At 52.5% G+C, this 20,290-nt stretch overlaps 1 protein-coding gene across 3 annotated transcripts in view; it reads right to left on the bottom strand.

Annotated features, from left to right (window-relative positions):
- The window catches only part of GSG1L (GSG1 like), a 206,915-nt gene that overhangs the window by 131,082 nt on the left and 55,543 nt on the right, over positions 1-20,290 (bottom strand). For all 3 annotated transcript variants that reach the window (XM_047087874.1, XM_047087875.1, XM_047087876.1), the window contains exon 2: positions 3,717-3,764. In XM_047087874.1, coding sequence (XP_046943830.1) covers positions 3,717-3,764 — 48 coding nt within the window. The remainder of the gene's footprint in view (positions 1-3,716; positions 3,765-20,290) is intronic.

The raw sequence follows: 20,290 nt of genomic DNA, 5'->3' as shown, positions 1-20,290 counted from the left end.
TGAAGGGAAAATCACGAGGCCGGGAAAACACAAAGATACAATCTCCCCGGGGCCCTCGGTCCTCGTAAAAGAAGCAGGAACAAAGGTCGACTGCTTCCAGGAGGAGGCGTGAACGACCCGCCCGCCGCCGGACGCGGACACGCACGCACGTGTACCCGCTCCACAATGCTCACACAGGCACACACACGCACGTGCGTGCTCACACGTGGACACGCACCCTCCACCCCCGTGCGCGCTGGCACTTGGGTCACACGTATGCACACGCTCACATGGACGCTCACATGTGTGCGCACTCCACACACGCGCACGCATGCACACACACGTGCATGCTCACACTTGGGACACACGTATGCACATGGTCACATGGCCGCTCACGCGTGCACACACACACACGTTCACACTTGGACACACGTGCTCACCTGGACACACACATGTGTATGCACTCCACACACTCACACGTGGACACACACACTCGTGCATGCTCCCACTTGGACACGTATATGCACGTGCTCACATAGACGCACACCCACACTTGTGCATGCTCACACTTGGGTACATATATGCATATTCTCACATGGACACACACTCTACACGCTCACACGTGCACACACACCCGTGCATGTTCACACTTGGACACACATGCACGTGCTCACATGGACACACATGTGTACACACTCCACACATGCTCACGCGTGCACATACATACACACCCATGCATGCCCGCAATTGGACACACATATGCACATGCTCACATGGACACTCACACGTGCACACACACACACACGTGCATGCTCCCACCTGGACATGTGTGTTTACACACACATGTATGTACTCACACATGCACACACATGCATGTTCACACTTGGACACACATATGCACATGCTTATATGGACACACAGGTGTACACACTCCACACATGCTCATACGTGCACACACGCATGCTCACGCTTAGGCACATATGCACATGCTCACATGGACACTCACACGTGCACACACACATCCTTGCATGCTCCCACTTGGACACATATGTATATGTGTTCACACACACGTATATACTCACACGCTGACACGTGCACACACGTGCATGTTCACACTTGGACATGCATATGCACATGCTCACATGGACACACATGTATATGCGCTCCACACATGCTCATGCGTGCACACACACTCACGCATGCTCACGCTTAGACACACATATGCACATGCTCACATGGACACTCACGTGCACACACATACCCGTGTATGCTCACACTTAGACACACATATGCACATGCTCACATGGACACAAGCGTATATGCACTCCACACGTGCCCACGCGTGCACACACACTTGGACACACAAGTGCATGCCCTTTCACACTCACACGCTCAGCCACCGGCGCGCGTGTGTGTCCACACAGGAGACACATGTGTGCAATACTCACGGGACCACCTGATCGCACACGTGTACACTCGCCCTCAACCCGACACGCACACGCACGCTTACGTGCGCGCACACGGGCCGCGCTTCCCGGAAGCCGGATGCGGAGCACAGTTGAGCCCGGAGCTCCCAGGCCTCGGGGGGATCACTGGCTGGGCGTTCTCGAGGGCCGCCCCCGGGGCCGGGCTCGCAAGATGCCACAGCACAGGGGGGCCCGAAGCGTGGGCTCTGCCCCACGCGAGATGCGAGACGTAGGCGGCTTCATGCCTCTAAGGCTCCGATTCCTCACCCGTCAAGTGGGGCGAGTCTGTCAGCGCCCCCCAAGGTTGGGGGGAGGCTTCTTGGTTAAGGCCTGGGAAGCACCTGGTGCGGAGGAACCGCTCGTCGAACGTCCGCTCCGTATTACCCAGTAGTATTCCTGGCGCTTCCGGACCTCAGTTTCAACTTTTCTTGGTTAAGTTTACTTATTTTGAAAGAGAGGGAGAGCACAAGCGGGGAGGGGGGGCAGAGAGAGAGGGAGAAAGAGAGAGAGACAGCATGACAGGGTCCATGGTGTCAGCGCAGAGCCCGACGTGGGGTTCGATCCCACCAATCGAGAGATTATGACCTGAGCCGAAACCAAGAATTGGAGGCTTAACCGGCTGAACCACCCAGGTGCCCCTCCTGACCTCGGTTTAGAAGCTGGGGCCCGGTTGCTCAGCTCAGAACTTCAGGGGTGGCCACGAGTAGCGGCCACATGGGGCACAGTCGCTGGGAAAGCCAAGGAAGAAACGGAGGAGGAAGTGCCCCCTGCCAAAAGGCTGCTCGGCGGGGGCGTCTGGGCCTCTTCCTGGGCCTGAGGGTCCCTGTCTCATGAGCTGCCACTTGGTTGAAGGTCTTCAAGGGGACAGTGTCTGTGAGACAGGAACATTAGCAGCCTCCGTGACATAGGTCCCCCTCACCCACTCCCTCTCTGCCATCAGCAGGGATGGGTCAGAGACGGACCCTCCAGTCCCCGAACCTCCGGACGCTGCAGGGCCACCAGCCCCACCAGCAAGAGGCACGAGTGGCCACAAGCCCCGGACAGGCACACCGAGATCCCCCTTGTTGGGACAGTTTCTAGTACTGGACTTCTGCCTCAGTTTCCCCACCCTGACTCCCAGAACCAGAGCCCTCTCCTCATCTCTAGGCTGTCTGAAGACACCTGCACACCTCCCCTCTCCTGGCAGCCGTCCTCCTTGGGCAGGGGTGGGCAGGCGGGGAGGCGGCCGCACCCCTACGTCCCTTCGGCAGCGAACCCTCCAGCATCCATTCTCCTGCTCTTCCATAATAACAAAACCCCTGACTTCACTGAGCACATAGTTGCCGGGATAGCGATCTCATTTCCCAGCTTCCTTTGCAGCTGAGTCTGGCCCTGGGATCATGTTCTGGCCAAGGACACATGAGCAGGTGCTGCGGGCAGCTTCTAGAAACCTTGGAATTGACAGCAAGCTTTGCCCTTCCTCCTTTGCGCCCTTCTAAGTGGCTGCCCAGAAGGCAGGTGTGACCGCTGGAGCACCAGCCGCCATCTGAGACCATGAGGACAAAGGCGCAGAGATGATGGAGAGGGGCAGCAAGGTTCTGGATCCTGAGAGCTTCGTGGGGCAGAGCCTCCCTGGATTGCCTACTTCCAAACTTTTATAAAAGCAAGGCACATTTGTCCTTTAAAGCCAGCTACTGTGGATCACCATTCCCGTGGCTAAACTTAATCCTGACTGCTGTGCTCACCCCACAGGATGGCCGGCCCCTGACCATCCTACCGGAGCATCACCGGGGGGCAGAATCTCTGTTCGTGGGCCCCACACACCAGGGAGTCATCTCTGCACAGTGACTGGGGCCTCCCCACGCCTGTTGAGATGACAGACACAAGGCATCTGGCTTCCTGCCCCCGAGGTCAAATCCTGCGCTCAAGGCAGTGCCCCCAACACTGGTCTAGCCTGACCCCAACTTCTGCACACCCGTCCTACCTCCCCGAAGTCCTGCTGTGCCCTGGAAGGATGGAAGCGTAATGACTCTCAGGGCCACCCCGCTTGCAGAGGGGAGTGGTGCGGCGGTGGCGGGGGGTGGGGACAGGATGATCCCCCACCTGCTTCTGTCCCCGTCCCAACAGCTTAAGAAACTCAGAGCTGCAGGATTCAGGCTCCTCTGGGGAGCCGTCGCCCATGAGCGCGGCAGGAAAAGCTCTCATGGGGCTTTGGAAAGCCACCTGGGCAGGAAGCGTCTCTGCAGGGCGCTTGGCTCACACACCTGAGACCTGAGCGGGGGCCACACTTACCCTTCTCCGATGCTGGGGCCAGGTCAATGAAGCTGCGACATGTTTCACCTTCGAAAAGAAAAGAAGGGTTTTCAGAATGTGAGAGGCAGCGAGGGCTTCAGGCTTTCGCCTCTCCCCTTCCCCGAGCCCTGTCGCCAAGTGGGCGTGGCACCCGAGCGTCTCTAACCTTTATTCCCGGAAAGTCAGTGTCCCCAAGGAATGTTTGCTGTCAACTCAGCTGAACAGCCCCGGGGAAGCCGCCTCCGCTCTCACCTCCTGATCCAACCCACCCAGCCCAGTCGCTGGCACCTGCTCCGAGCCCTCAGTCCCCCTCTATGGCCTCAACCCCATCCAGACCCACCAGGATGAGGGCAGCCGCTCGCGGGGCTCCCTGGGCCTCCACACTGCTGTCGCCAGAGGGATGCTTTGGAGCCACACAGTTCCGATCACATCTCACACACACGCACACACACGCACACACACACACACACACTCTCCCCCCTCTCCCTCTCCCGCTCAAAACCCTCTGATGACTTCCTGAAGAATGAAGCCCAAGTTCCTTCACGGGGACCCCTGAACTCGGCCCCCGACACTCCTCAGGCTCCCTCCACCACGAGGCCTCCACCCGTGCCGTCCCCCCTGCCGGGGACACGCTTTCCCTGTTCTAAGCTCTCACGGCACCTTGGCCTTCCCCCGTGGGACATCCGGTCACCTGACAGTTCTACCTCTTGCATGTGACTCTTGGACGGATGGCCCACAAGTCGTCAGCGCCATGAGGGCGTGCCCCACATCCTCGTGCACCCCCGCCCCCCGCTCAGGAAACGGCAACTCCGGCCTCCCACGTGCTCGGGCCAGAACCGCAGCGTCAACCTTGACTTCTCTCTTGCTCTCGCATCTCCACATCTGGTCTGTGGCTCTGGCTTGGAGGTATATCTAGAATCCGACCACTTCTCACCCCCTCCGCTGCTCCAGCCACCATCGCCCACAGCCTTTGGGCTGTGGCAACAGCCTTTGCTTGGGTCTCTCTGTTTCTGCCCTTATTCACACAGACGGATCATGTCCCTTCGTTCAGAAGCCTCTCGTGGTTCCCAGTTCACTCAGGGTCAGAACCCAAGTCCTCAGTGCGGCCAACCAGGCCCTGTGCGATCTGTCCCCCCATCACCTCCCCGACCTCGTCTCCTACGAGCTTCCCCCTCACTCACTCCACTCCAGCCACATCGGCCTCCTTGCTGATCTTGAAATGTGCCGGGAACCCTCCCTCCCCGCCTCAGGGCCTTTGCACAGGCTGCCACTTCTACGTGGAGCATTTTTCCCTCAGAGAGCTGAATGGTTTACTTTTCCTCTTTTTTACCACATTCCCCACATGTTACCTGCTCAGGGAGGCCTTTCCTAGCTAATCTATTCAATATTCCAGAGGTTCCCTCCCCTGTCTGCCCATCTCTCTTCCTGATGGGCCCCCATCACCTAAAACAGTGTCTGGTACATAGTGAGCACATTATAAACTAAATATTTGCTGAAGGAATATATGAACGGATGAACAAACCAACGGATGAACAAATGAGTGAAAGCCTTACACCCAAACCTTATGCCTATAAGAAACCACAAATTTTCAGTCTCTTCCGGGGCCTCCTCGATGCTGGGCACTGTGCTGACCACTGAGGACACACGGCCCAGCCTCCAGCCCCGTGGTCACAAAGGTGGCGCAGGCTGGACCCCCACCCACAGACGCATTTTGTGCAGCCCACACAGGATCCCAGCATAGGGAAAATGTTGCCTTGCGAGCCCAGATGAAGACTCAGAAACCCCGGCCGTGCTGGGCCCCCAGGGCACACAGCCACAATCACACGGACCGGATGCTGCCCCCTTCAGACAGCGGACAAGCCTTGGAGTCGGCCACAGTCCCTGCCCGTCCCTGCCTCACTGAGGCCACCCAGCCGGCCCCGGGGGCACTGGATTGGCTGACCGTTAGGGTCTGCTTGTAACCCCTGGTTTAAGGATTTTACTGGATACAGATTTTAAGGATACAGATTTTTGTGTCCAAATGGAACGAACGTGGGTTGGAAGGCAAAAAAGATCTGGAAGCTTCCGGCGTTCTCAACTCATGTGTCTGTTTGACGCTTGTGAATTCTTCTCTAAGAAGGTCCCTGGAAGCCCCTGTGGGATCCTGAACGTCCTTCCCACTCCATATAAATAAAGGGTGTGCTGGCACGTGAGGCTGAGAAGCAAGGCGGGGGCCAGATCACAAAGGGTCTTGAGTGCCAAGCTAAGGAGTGGATTCCTGCCTTATTGACGTCACCCCTTCCAAAGATTCATGAGGCCACAGGTGGCTGGACGGCACTCTTGTGGTTCTGTCGTGCTCGTTTCCTCCCTCAGGCTCTGGGGCCCCGCTTCCCTTCACAGATGAAGACACTAAGACTCGGGGCCACAGAGAGAACAACCGGGGCCACATAGGGAGCCAGAGGTACCAAGATTAGAACCCACGGAAAGAGATGTTTGTTGACAGCCAACAACTGGAAGTGAGGGTAAAAAAAAGAGAGAGAGAACAGTGGCAAGCCAGAATGGACAGATCTGAATGAATTGTTTCACGCTTTCTTTAATGTTCTATGGTTTTCTCAAAATCTGGAGACAGAAGCCTTTAGTGGTCAAATGCACACTGACGCCACCCAGGGCCACGTTCAGACCTTGTGGGTCCTAGGCATTTTGGCCTGTTGGGCTCCTTCCTACATAAAGAAATTAAATTAAATTAAAAATTGTATTTTTGCAATTGCATCGGTTAAAGACAAATACATTAACATTAAATGTTAAAATTTTTCGTCACCTAGAAGTTTATCTTTCTCTTCTGATTTTTTTTTTTGAGAGAGAGAGAGTGAGGGCATGCGAGTAGGGAGAGAAAGAGAGAGAGAGAGAGAGAGAGAAAGAGAGAGAATCCCAAGCAGGCTCTGTAATGTGAGCACAGAGCCCGATGCAGGGCTCGAACTCATGGGCCGCCAGATGGTGACCTGAGCCAAAACCAAGAGTTGGCTGCTTAACCGACTGAGCCACCCAGGCACCCCAGTTCACCAGTTTAAAGTAACAGTTTAAAGGTTTTTAGGGGCACCTGGGTGGCTCAGTCGGTTAAACCTCCAACTTCAGCTCAGGTCATGATCTCATGGCTCGTGAGTTCGAGCCCCATGTCGGGCTCTATGCTGAGAGCTCGGAGCCTGAAGCCTGCTTTGGATTCTGTGCCTCCCTCTCTCTCTGCCCCTCCCCTGCTCATGCCTCTGTCTCCCTCTCTCAAAAGTAAATAAACATTAAAAAAAATAATAAATAAAAAATAAAGGTTTTTAGTGTATTCCTACTATATTCGCAAGATTGTGTGACCATCACCACAATCAACTTTAGGACATATTCATCACCCCCCCAAAAAACGCCATTACCTAGTACCAAGCAATCCCCCTTTCCCCCAATCCTCCCAGCACAGGGCAACCACTGATGTATTTTCCTTCTCTACAGATTTGCGTCTTCTGGACATTTCACATAAATGGAATCATACAATATGTGGCCTTTTGTATCTGGCTTCCTTCACTGTTTTCAACGCGTGATGTCTTCAAAGTTCATCCACGTTGTAGCGTGTATCACTACTTTGTTCCTTTTTTTGTGGTTGAATAATATTCCACGGTGTGGATACAACACATCGTATTTATCCACTCATTGGTTATCGGGCTTTGGGTTTGTGTCCGCTTTTTGGCTATGGATGAACATTGATGGACAAGATTTTGTGTGGGCAAGTTTTCGTTTCTCTTAGGTATATACGTAGGGGTGGAAATCCTGGTAACTCTATGTTTAACCTTTTGGGGAACCACTAGACTGTTTTCCAAAGGAGGAGCAACATTTTACAGTCCTACTAGCAATGTACGAGCAATGTTCCAATTTCTCCACATCTTCATCAACACTTGTTATCGTGTTGATGATAATTTAATATTTGATGATAATAATAATAATTTTTATTATTGTTATTATTATAGGCATCCTTGCAGGTGGAAAGTAGTATCTCCTTGTGGTTTTGATTTGCACGTCCCTAAGAACTAGTGATGTTGAGCATCTTTCCACGTGCTTATTGGCCATTTTCATTTCATCTTCGGAGAAATGTTTATTCAGATCCTTTGCCCATTTTAACTGGATTATTTTGTCATTTTATTGAGTTGTAAGAGTTCTTTATATATTCCACATACAAGTACCTCGTCAGATATCTGACTGCAAATATTTGGTCCCACTCAGCATTTCTACTTTCTCGACGGTGCCCTTTGATGTTGATGAAGTCCAATATATCTTTTGTTGCTTGTGCTTTTGTGTCATATCTCAGAAGTCTTTGCCTAGCCCAACACCATAAAGGTTTACTCTTCTTCTTTCTTCCAAGAGTTGTATCACTTTAACCATTACCTTGAGGTCATCTATTGGACATTGACTTATGCGTACGGTATACAAAGGTGTCTGACTCCATTCTTTTCTATGTGGACGTCTTATTGTCCCGGCCCCACTTGAAAGGCTATTCTTCCCCCATTGGACTGTCTCGACACTCTTGTCAAAAATTAACTGGCTATGAATGGAAGGGTTTATTTTGTTCTCTCAATTCTATTCCATCGATCTACATGTCTATCCTTCTTCCTGGTACCACACTGTTTTTGATTACTGTAGCTTTATAGTAAGTTTTGAAATGGAGTGAGCCCTCCAACTTTGCTTTTCATTTTTAGGATGATTTTGGCTATTCTGAACCTCTTGCATTTCCATGTGAATTTTAGAATCAACTTGTCAATTTCTGAGAAAAGAGCCAGTTGAAACTTTAACATGGGTTGCACTGAATCTGTAGATCAATTTGGGGAATATTGCCACCTTAATAATGTTAAGTCTTCCAGTCCATGAAAATGGGATGCCTTTCCATTTATTTAGATCTCCTTTCATTTCTTTCCATAATGTTCTGTAGTTTGTTGCACATAAGTTTTGCACTTCTTTTGTTAGATTTATTCCTAAGAATTTTATTCTTTTTGGTGCTATTGTACATGGAATTGTTTTCTTAATTTCACTTTCAGATTTTTCCCTTCTAGGGTATAAAAATAAGATTAATTTCTGTGTATCGACCTTGTACCTTGCAATCTTGCCGAATATGTTTATAAATTCTAATGGTTTTTAGTGGATTCTTAGGATTTACTCTATACAAGATCATGCCATCCACAAATACAAATAGTTTGACTTCGTCTTTTCCAATCTCAATGTCTTTTATTTCTTTTTCTTGCCTAACTGCTCTGGCTAAAACATCCAGCGTAATGTTGAAAAGAAGTGGCAGAAGCAAATGTCCTTGTCTTGTTCCTGATCTTAGGGGGAAAGCATTCACTCTTGTCCCAGTAAGCATGATGTTTGCTGTAGGTTTTTCATAATCTTTGTCAAGCTGAGAATACTCTTCCTATTCCCAGTTTGTTGGAATAACCTGCAATGATGTGACCCTGAGAGTGCCCCAAGCAAACCAAGGCTCTGGGTTTTCAGTGATTTGCTCAGGACCACACCAGTGATTTGCTCAGGACCAGGTAGACTCCAAACTCCATGCCCTAAAGTCTTTCTAGCTCTCTAATCCAACTCAGTCTGTCAGAATTCCCTACTGCAGCTAGCCATTCCCACTGTGCAGAGCCATCAGATCCTGAAAGGAATCCCCTGAGAACATACCCGAGTGCAGACCAGGAAAATCCACCAGAGGCCAAATACAATGGCTCTCACACTTCCATTTCTGCTTATGTGGACAATACTGAACAGAAGATGTTTGAGCAGAGATGGCCAAACTTGGCCCACACTGCCTGTGCAGGGCAATGCTGAAGGTTAAGGAAAAATCATAGTAATGACATAAGGAAGACTGAATCTTTCAATGGTCAACAAGTCGAATAACTGAAATCCAAACACGGAAGGAAGTTTTTTCTCCAAACCCTTGGTCTCCATGATAAAAATTAGCTAACCATTTGTGAGAAAGATATCAAACTGTACCATATCGCCTTAACGCTGTTAGAAGTAGCTTTTAAAACATCTTTGCCAATTATCAGTAAGTTGATACGTTTAACTAAGGGATTTAATTGGGGTATAAAACTAAAGATAAGTACACTTCATCTCTTCAGACTGAGGCTTGTCAATTAGATCACGGAGCTGTGGCATGTTACTGCCGCCTGATGGCAGTGTATCTTCTGTGAACTGTGGAACAAGAAAGCTGGGAAGGATCCTAGAGGTAATCCAATTTAAGTGGTTCTCAGCCCTGGGAAGCCCAAGTCCCACTCACGGAGACCCTGGTTTAATTGACCAGTGTGCGACCTAAACTTCAGTGGGGTTTTAAAAGTTCCCTGGGTGATTCCAACATGTAGCTCGGCTGAAACTTACACTCCAATTAAAACAAAATCTATTCTCAACATTAGAAGAACCATAGTCAGCCATCTTAGTGACGGCCCGTGCTATCGCAATGGACGCTCCTTCAAGCAACAGCTTGGGATAGGGCAGGATAGCAGAATGGCCAAGAGTCTGGGTTCTGGAATCAGCAGAGCTGGGTTCACATCCTGGCCCTGATGTGTCCCGCCACATGAGTCCCCAGTCTTTCTGGGCCTTGATTTCCTTGACTGTCTAATGGGTACAGCGCCTTTAAGGCTGTTGTAAAGACTTGACAGGGGCACAGAGGTCAGACACGATGCCTAGAACAGAGTGGGTGCTTAGGAAACGGTGGCTGTCATCATGACCATCATCATCACGTAGCTCACATGGGGCATGGCCTCTGCAGTCCAACGGAGAGGAGACCAGACGGATGCACAGACACCATCGTGGTGGGTAGAGGCGAGGAGTGGGGCTCAGAGCAGGGGCTCGAGAGCCAGACCAGCCTGGGTTCAGCCTGGCTCCATCACTTACTTACTGTGTGACTCAACATCAACCTCCTGCTGTCTCGGTTTCCTGACTAATAAAGAATGGAAGCCACCAAAGCTACTGTGTCTATAGTGCCTGTAACAGGGTGGATCCGAAAGGGTTGGTGACACCCACCAGGTGGTTCAGTGGGCAGGAGTCCACGCTGCCAAGTGGCAGCCGCAGGGCTGTACAGGTTCCCCTATGACTCCGTGTCCGAGGTGTGGCCCTGCATTGTCCGTTGTTTCCCCCAAGTTCATGGGCAGTTGCCTCATCCTTGCTCCTTGAAGAGCCCTTTCTCCAACCACTACCTCCCATTCTATTCCCTTTGGCGCACGGTGAGCTACTAAGAATCGAGAAAGTGAAAGAGAGTTTCTCCTCCCCAGGAAGGAGAGTTCCCTGAAGACCCACTGTGCTCCCACAGGCCCACCCAGAGGATAATGCTGCCCCAGTTCACAGAGGGGACAGAAAGGAGGAATTTGTGTAGGGGGAAAGTATTGGGGGGATCCACGCGCTGAAGAACGTCCACGGCCCCCCAAGGAGATGTCAGGACCTTCCAGGAAACCAATCTGGGAGAGCTGAACATCAATCAAGGTCCGGGGTCACAGGATTAACCCAAATCTGCACCCCAGTGAGGATCCCACAGCCCCCATGGGGCCAGGAAACCATCGGCCGTGGGGAGAAGAGGGGCAGGAAGAAACTAGAAGTTTCTCCCAAAAGTTCTGAAAACGTCCCATGCCCCAGCGGCTGGCGGGGAGTCTCAGTTTATGTGGGGTCTGAATCTCTCCCTGGGAAAGCTCAGTCCCGTTAGGCTAATGAAAGAAAGTCATGGGAGAGTCCCTGCTTGTACGAAGCAAGAACGTGTGTTCATACCCACCACAGCCTCTAAAGGGAACATCCTGTGTGATGTTCTCATCGCTGCACCTTGCCCTGAGGCAGGTGGCCAACAGGTGAGACTTGGTACCCAGCCCCAGCGCAAGGGTGGCCAACTCATGAGATCTCAACGGCTGGCAGTGACTGAGGCAAGCCGGTGGGTAACCTGGAGAGGGTGTGCCCCGTCAGAAGTGACCTCCTGGCCATCTGGACCAAGTCGGGGCTCTGGCAGGAAACAGACGGCTCCCTGGAAGGCTCACTGAAGACAGCTGAGTGAAGGGACTGTTCGCAGAAATGCGGATGGGGTGAGGGGCTAGAACTGTGGAGAGCCCTCACTTCCCCGCTCAGAGGAGCAGGCAAGGAAAAGGAGCTTGCGGAAGAGGAAGCCGCCCAGGAGGAGTTGGCACTAGGAGCCCAGCCACCCTGAAGCAAACATCTGGGCAGGGGCCCAAGAATCTGCATTTCTAACAAGTTCCCAGGCGCTGCTGATGCTGCTGGTCTAGGAACCGCGGTTGTTTTTTTTTATTATTATTAAAATTCTTTTTAATGTTTATTTATTTTTGAGAGACAGAGCGCAAGCGGGGGAGGGGCAGAGAGAGAGGGAGACACAGAATCGGAAGCAGGCTCCAGGCCCCGAGCTGTCAGCACAGAGCCCAAGGCGGGGCTTGAACTCACGAACTGTGAGATCATGACCTGAGCCAAAGTCGGACGCCCAACCATCTGAGCCAGCCGGGTGCCCCCTGGGAGTTGCGTTTTGAGAGCCACGCTTTAGAGGAGCAAAGCCACAGTCAAAACTTCAACAGGGAGAGAGCGAGGCAGGAGAGAGGGGGACATACCCCAACCTTTCTCTCCTTCTACCCTCGGATTTCCTACCGGCACCTCCCACTGGCCAGAACCACGGAGAACCCAGAGGGCGCGGGGGTCCCGGCCATTCCGTCCTCACAGGGCAGTCTCCCCCGGCACAGAGGGGTCAGAGGACAGACGTCTACGATCACCACAGTCACTATCTGAAATGATCTTGTGGATGCATTTGTTTACTGTCTGTGTTCTCTACGGAATGTATGATGGACTTTTCTGCTGTGGGTGCTACTCAGGTGCAGATACACGTGGACGGTGGGCTTGACCATATTCTGAACCAGGCTGGAGGCTCCAAGCCTTGAAATAATGCATTAATGCAAAATACTCTCTCCATCTCCCCCTTCCTTAACTCTCTCTCTCTCTCTCTCTCTCTCTCTCTCTCTCTCTCTGAATCTTAGGAATCCAAATCACAGCAAGCAGTGATTTAGGGAGGTGTCTGAATTAGTTTTGAGCCCTAAAAACATTCTTCTCTTGGATTCCCAATATCAGTGCTCTGTATTCACGCAATTGTATTCAACCAACAATTACTGGGCGCCTACGTGCCAGGCACTGTCCTAGGCACTGGGGGCACAGCAGTGAACCGACAGATAAACCCCCACCCTTGTGGGTCTCCTGTTCTTACACTAAAGCGTATACATCAGCCATTCAAAATCCCTGCACCAAAGAAGGGCATTCCCTAGCTCTTCTGAATAACGCTCAGACAATGCTCTGCAACAATCCAAAGCTCCTGTGACCACGTCTCACTCACGGCTGTGTCCCCAAAGCCTGGGACAGTAACAGGTGCTCCAGATACGACTGTGGATACACGAATAAATGAAAAGCACTTCGTAAGCTGCCTTTAGCAAGAATTACCCCAAGTGGGGGATTCCAGTCTACAGAATCCTACAGGTGGGCAAAGGTGGGACCGGAAACTGAGCGCTGGAGTGTCTCGGGGCCAAGCGAAGACGGAAGAGGCAAACAGAAAGGAGGCGTCTTCACTATCGAGGGAAGAGGCCCCGTTGCGCAGCCATACCCAGCGTCACACGCACCATGATGCAGGAGGCGTGGACACCTGAGGATCACTTGGACGTGACCCTGTCACACTTCCTGTCCCCTGTCCTCCTCTTCTGCTGCTTTGTGCCCTAGGGCTCCGATTTACATCCTTCCCTTTTCCCACCTCCCACCTCTCCGTCTCAACATCTTGTCTCCTTCCATTTCTCCATGTCTGAGCCATCCCCCAGCCTTGGGGATCCAGCTCAATGCCCACCCTACACCCCAGCCAAGAAGCCTGCCTTGCCCACCGACCACCTGCCCCATCCCAAGGACATGTCTCCCTGCTCTGAATTTCCAGCATTTTATCACAGTGTCTCCCGTTATATCGTCTCACTCTACCCCGGGCACAGCAGGGGCCCCCTCTGGTTCGGTCCCTTCTGGGGCTGTAAATGGCAGATCTCCCCACCAGCAGGTGGAAGCTAGGGCGCGTCATGTTGCCCAAGATCCAGGAGAGCCCAGAGTAAGCACCACGCTAAGAACTTGCCACGCATCACAACTGGACGAGGTCAGTACCCACCCCCATTTTACAGATGAGGAAAAGCAACCTACCCACGGTTACACAGCCAGGAAGCGTCAGAAGCAAGATCGGGGCTCAGGTGTGTGTCTTTCCAAAGCTCTTTCCACCACGCAAGGGACGGACTTGTCCAGAACAGAGCATTCCACAGCCGGACGAGATTTTCGCGCTCAGGCAAATCAACAGTGTCTCTGAAATGTCCTTTTTAACTATTTCGTTATGGGGGAAAGTCCCAACTTTTACAAAAGCAGAGAGATTAGCGCAAGGAGCTCCATGGCCCCACCAGCAGCTTGGAAACTGTCACTCCACGGCCAGTCTTGTCTCTCTATGCCTGTGGCAGCGCCCTACCCCCTCCCCCGGCCCCCGCACGGGGTTATCTTGAAACAAATCCCAGAAGTTGTGTCTAAATGGCTTTTTGAAGGGTTTGCTCCCTTGCTCAGAAAAGACACAGGAAAGGTCGTTCCTTCCTAGACTCTGTGACATCACCTTGTGGGGCTGGTGGCTTTCTGCAGCGTGGGAACGAGACGTAAAACCCAAGAGGCCCTGACCTGCCCTCACCGCTGACTGCCTCTGACCCAGTGCCTGCAGAGACCCGGCTGAGCTAAAGACAGGTCAGCGGGCACGTCGCTCCCACACCAACCAGAGCACCTGGCACACGTCCCCAGCAGAAACGATGCTTCCAGGAATCCACCCCGGTCGCAACCGGCCAGGTCACAGCTGCCTCCGCTCTGGCTCACGACTCGCACCTGCTGCCAGGAATCCAACCCGAGGTCCCTCCTCTGGGTCCCGTCTACTTGGGAGAGAAGCTGGCGTGTGGCTGTGGAGGCCGGCAGGGCGAAAAAGCCTGGGCTCTGACTTCACGCAGACCTGAGTTCAAATCCCAGCCCTGCCATCTGCCTGCTGTGGGTCTGCGGGGGAATGATAGATTTTATTTAGTTATTTTTGGGGGGGGGGGTGGTTGCCGGTAAAGGATGATCGTTCCCACCTCACGGGGTTGTCTGAGGGCCAAACGAGGTAACGGGGGAAGACCAGCTTCGTGTACGGCCATCCACACCCCCACTGTTATTCATCGCGGATTGCAGGCCTCCCTCCTTGCAAAGGGGTGCTCTTCAGGCCAGTGGAGGTATCTGGGCTCGGGAGACATGAGTTCAAATCCCTCCTCTGCCTCTCCTTAGCCGTGTGACCGCAGAGAGCAACTTAAACTTCCTCACCGGCTTGCACAAGCAAAAAAGCAAAACAAAACAGGAGAGTGCACGAAACGCCTGGCCTGTGCTTGGCTCTGCAAATGAGAGCTATTTTTGAGTTTTGATTCCCTCCCTGGATCGCGGGTCGGAGACACACTGCGCTCTTCCCAAGGAGACCCGGGAAGCCTTCCCGAGCCAGGAGCAGGGGGGCTGTGATGGTGCAACGTCACCCTGAGCAGGTGGAGGAAAGCTGGCAGGGCACAGGCGGAATCCAGGGACGTGGCCAGAAGCAGGTGCCCGAGGCTGGCAGAAGGTACGTGGGGCACTGAGGGTCGGCCAAGCTGCCCTTGGCACGAAGACGCGGGAGTCCAGGTCCGGCAGGCAGCGGAAAACGGGCAGCAAGTGAGATGGGCGTTTGGGGAGGCCAGCGTCCTTGGCTGGGTCCCCGGTTCCTGGGTCTGAGGATCGTGACTTAATTCCATACCCCACCAGATGGTGTGCTGAGGTTTCTGTGGAGTGCGGGGTAGGGAGAGGCATCAGCCTGGGTGACATGGTGAGGGACCGGCGAGAGAGGGGCAGTCACACTGGCCTCACAAAGCCGGCCAGCAAGTATCTGCTGACATAAACCGTGCACGGGCTCTGGGCCAGGCCCAGAGTTCTGTACAAACTACCATCCCCGTTTCGCTGATGAAGAAACTGAGGCCCGGGAAGCCCGAGTATCTTGTCTAAGTTCACACAGCCAGGGGTGGAGCCAGGATTCAAACTGAGACGGCTCGGCAGAGCCTCCCCATTTGGCCACGACCACCTCTTAGCCGAAAAAGCAGCTTCTAGAAAACTCCACCCTTCCGCACGGGAGGTTCCCAGAGGCCCTCCAAAGAGGAGGGAGAAATCAGCGGCCACCAGGAAGTGAGCGCGTCCCCGGGTGCCCAGCCAACAGGACCCAAACGTGGCTGGTGCTGAGTTTGGTTCTGAGACCCAGACTCCGTGGAGCCCGGCCTCGCGGAGACGCGTGCAGTTTCCTCTACGGTCGGCGCCTTCCGCTGGCGAGGAGGGCTGAGAAGAGCTGGTCCCGGCAACCGCGGCCGATGAGAAATCATTTTCACCGTTGGGCAAGGGCAAAAGTTCACACACCTTCGCTGGCTGGATTCAAGGAATTCAGCTCCGGAATCAGAGGATAAAGAAAAATGCCGGCAGATCCTGCGCGAAGCTTCTCTCTCGCTCTCCGGGCTGTGGCAGCGGAGTCTTGGCAAGTGCTTCCTTGGAATTCTCCAGAGGCCTCTGCCAGTTCAACTGACAGGGCAGCAGATGGTGCGCACTTATCTGCTGATGATATTTTGATTTATTTATCTCTTACAGATGGTACCGTGCCTTGATTTCTGGCGGGAGTCCAAACCGTGGGTCAACTTTCTGGGGATAATCACTCCTCCAAGTGGATAAAATACCGGAGGCTAAAATCTCGCCTGGCACCATGACCTCTTTACCGCGGCCTCCAGACGTGAGCCTTGCTCGGGCATTTCAGGCACCGTGGGCAAACCGAAGGGGAAAAAAAATTGTTCTATGGAGTTCTACGGCCAGAAAACCTCAATGCTTATCTGCAATAAATACCGCAGTGGCTACGTGTCAGAGCTCTGTGTTCACAGAACCCTGAGATGAAGGATCTGTGACCCAACCCAGACTCCCTGGGTCTTGGTTTCCTCATCCGTAACATGGGTATGATTGTCACCACGACCACATAAGGTGTGACAGCAGCAGCTAGCTTATCCGCTAAAAGTTGTGCTCCTCCTTCCGTCGTGTGGGGTGACTGCTGGGAAGTGGCCGCCCAGCCAGGCACAATACTTCCCAGCACCCCCTGCATTCTGGTGGGGCCTTGTGACTGGTTCTGCCTGTAAAGTGTGAGAGGCCTGTGGCCCTTCCAGGAGAGGACTTTAACAAGTGGCTGTGCCTGGGGCGCCCGGGTGGCTCAGTCGGCGAAGCTTCCGGCTTCAGTTCAGGTCATGATCTCGAGGCTCGTGAGTTCGAGAACCCGCGTCGGGCTCTGTGCCGACGGCTCGGAGCCCGGAGCCTGCTGCGGATTCTGTGTCTCCCTCTCTCTCTCTGTCTGCCCCTCCCCCACTCACGCTCTGCCTCTGTCTCTCAAAAAACTGAATAAACATTAAAAAATTTTAAAAAAAAAAGTGGATGTGCCTTCAGCAAAGGAAACAATCGACGAAACGAAAAGGCAACTGACGGAAGGGGAAAAGATAGTTGCAAATGGCCTATCGGATAAAGGGTTAGTATCCAAAATCTATAGAGAACTTCCCAAACCCCACACCCAAAACACAAAGAATCCAGTGAAGAAATGGGCAGAAGACATGAATAGATACTTCTCCAAAGAAGATATCCAGATGGCCAACAGACGCACGAAAAGATGCTCAACCTCGCTCATCATCAGGGAAATTACAAATCAAAACCACACTGAGACACCACCTCACACCGGTCAGAGTGGCTAAAATTAACAACTCCGGGAACAACAGATGCTGGCGAGGATGTGGAGAAACGGGAACCCTCTTGCACTGTTGGTGGGAATGCAAACTGGTGCAGCCGCTCTGAAACACAGCGTGGAGCCTCCTCAGAAAATTAAAAACAGAACTACCCTACGACCCGGCAATTGTGCTATTAGAAATTTATCCAAAGGATACAGAAATGCTGATTCAAAGGGGCACATGCACCCCAATGTTCACAGCAGCACTATCGACAACGGCCGAAGTATGGAAAGAGCCCAAATGTCCATCAACTGATGAATGGGTTAAGAAGATGTGGTTTGTATATGCAATGGAGTATTACTCGGCAATCAAAAAGAATGAAATCTTGGCCTTTGCCACAACACGGGGGGAACTAGAGCATATTATGCTAAGCGAAATTCGCCAGAGAAAGACAGATATTCACATGATTTCGCTCATCTGTGGAATCTGAGAAACCTAACAGATGATCATAGAGGAAGGGAAGGAAAAAATGAGATAAAAACAGAGAGGGAGGCAAACCACAAGAGACTTCTTAAACACAGAGAACAAACTGAGGGTTGACGGAGGGGGGGGGAGGAGTGGGTGATGGGCACTGAGGAGGGCCCTTGTTGGGATGAGCACTGGGTATCATATGTAAGTGATGAATCACTGAATTCTACTCCCGGAGCCAAAGACGACACGGGATGTGAACTAACCTGAGAATACAAAATAAAAAAGCGGATGTGTCTTCTCTCTCCTCTGCCACCCCGATATAAAAGGCTCCAAGATCCTGGGGAGCTTGGAGCCACAATAGGAAGATTTCCTGGTCCCCCGATCACTGGGTGGAGGAGAGCCGCCATCCACGGGAACCCCTGGTACTGAAATGTTACATGAGCAAACACGAAATTGCTACCATGCTGACCCACAGGCATCTCCGCGTTTATTTGTTACAGCGGCTACCGGTTGCCTGCCACATAGTTGGGGACCCGACGGGACCACACGTGTGAGACACTGGCGCATGGCAAGCACTCCGTTAAGTGTTCACAATTCACAATTATCATCATCATCTTTCAAGGGAGCTTGATAAATTAAGGAGATCGTGATTTTTTTTATGGCTTCCCATCTGTCGGATTTGGTTAAAGCAAATCTGCTTTTCCTAATACCTCGGTGTTATTACTGCCCCCCCCCTTTTTTTTTTTACCACCAGGAATCCATGAGCTGTCCTGTTTTGACAGGACAAAATCACGTTCTGAAAGAGACATTTAAAAGCACACGGCGGCTGACACGGCGATCACGGCCCACGGTCGTCTCGACCCGGGGTTCCCTCTCTGTCCTCCGCACAGAATTACCCAAATTCATCCAGAGATGGAGGAGGGGGCGTAAGAAGGTGGAGCCCACTGCCCCCCGGTTTCCAGATGCAGCAACAGAGGCCCAGGGAGGGCTCACGCGTTGCCTGAGTTCTGTCACGAGTCGGATACTGAGCCGAAGCTGGAACCCGAGTCCTCCGCCTTCCCATCCAGAAGGTAAGGGAGGACAGAGAAGCCCACAGCGCCTGGTGACAGAAAATAGCAAAAGCAAACACTCGCTGAGCACTTCCTATGTGCCACGCCCTGCCGTCAGTCTCCAGAGGCACACTTCCTTACCTACTTCGCGAAACCACACAAAGGAGCTACTGTTTTTGTTCCCATTTATCAGATGAAGAAACTGAGGCCCAGCGAGGTTACGTAGCTGACCCCTTCCAAGGCACAAAGATAATACGTAGTGGATCCAGGATTCCACCCAGGGTGCTGTAACTATCCTATAGAGGCCCCACTTTTTTTAAAAAAATTTTTTTTCAACGTTTATTTATTTTTGGGACAGAGAGAGACAGAGCATGAACGGGGGAGGGGCAGAGAGAGAAGGAGACACAGAATCGGAAACAGGCTCCAGGCTCTGAGCCATCAGCCCAGAGCCTGACGCGGGGCTCGAACTCACAGACCGCGAGATCGTGACCTGGCTGAAGTCGGACGCTTAACCGACTGCGCCACCCAGGCGCCCCGAGGCCCCACTTTTAATCACGTTGGAGAGCTAGAACTTACAAGAAGGATCCACTCCAGGGAGTGGAACTAAACCCACTTGAGCCCAAGGAGCGGGCGTCTGTCCGATACAACCCAAGAAGAGTCCAGCCATAGAAAAGGCCCCTCCGTGGGGCGCCTGGGTGGCTCAGTCCGTTAAGCGTCCGACTTCGGCTCAGGTCACAAGCTCACGGTCCGTGAGTTCGAGCCCCGCGTCGGGCTCTGTGCTGACGGCTCGGAGCCTGGAGCCTGCTTCCGATTCCGTGTCTCCCTCTCTCTCTGCCCCTCCCCTGTTCATGCTGTGTCCCTCTCTGTCTCTCAATAATAATTAAACATTAAAAAAGAAAGGAAGAAAAGGCCCCTCCAAGGTAGCACTAAACTTCCCAGTGGTGAAAGAATATAAGAAACGCTTGGACCCCCCCCTGTGGAGATGGTGCCACGATCTTTAAGCAGCTTGGAGTGGGTGGTGTATCAGACGGGGCCAGTGTGTCTTCACAGGTCCCATGAGTGGCTCGTGACGGGGGGATGTGCGCTAAACGACACTGAATCACATCATGGGGAACAATTTCCCTTCCCAATTCCCTTCCAACCCTTTGGTTGCTCCCAGGAGGAAGTTTCAGTTTTTGATTTTTTTTTTTTTTTTTTTTTGCTGGTTTGTCCTTAACATTGTTCTAATACTGCTCATCTTCCATTTTAGTTTTTA

Source organism: Lynx rufus, unplaced genomic scaffold (assembly GCF_022079265.1).
Source record: "Lynx rufus isolate CCGP_SWC_20201006 ecotype Redwood Valley unplaced genomic scaffold, mLynRuf1.p SCAF_23, whole genome shotgun sequence".
NCBI classification, from domain to species: Eukaryota; Metazoa; Chordata; class Mammalia; order Carnivora; family Felidae; genus Lynx; species Lynx rufus.
The sequence above is the reverse complement of the archived record's forward strand: the minus strand, read 5'-3'. Positions and strand labels throughout refer to the sequence as shown.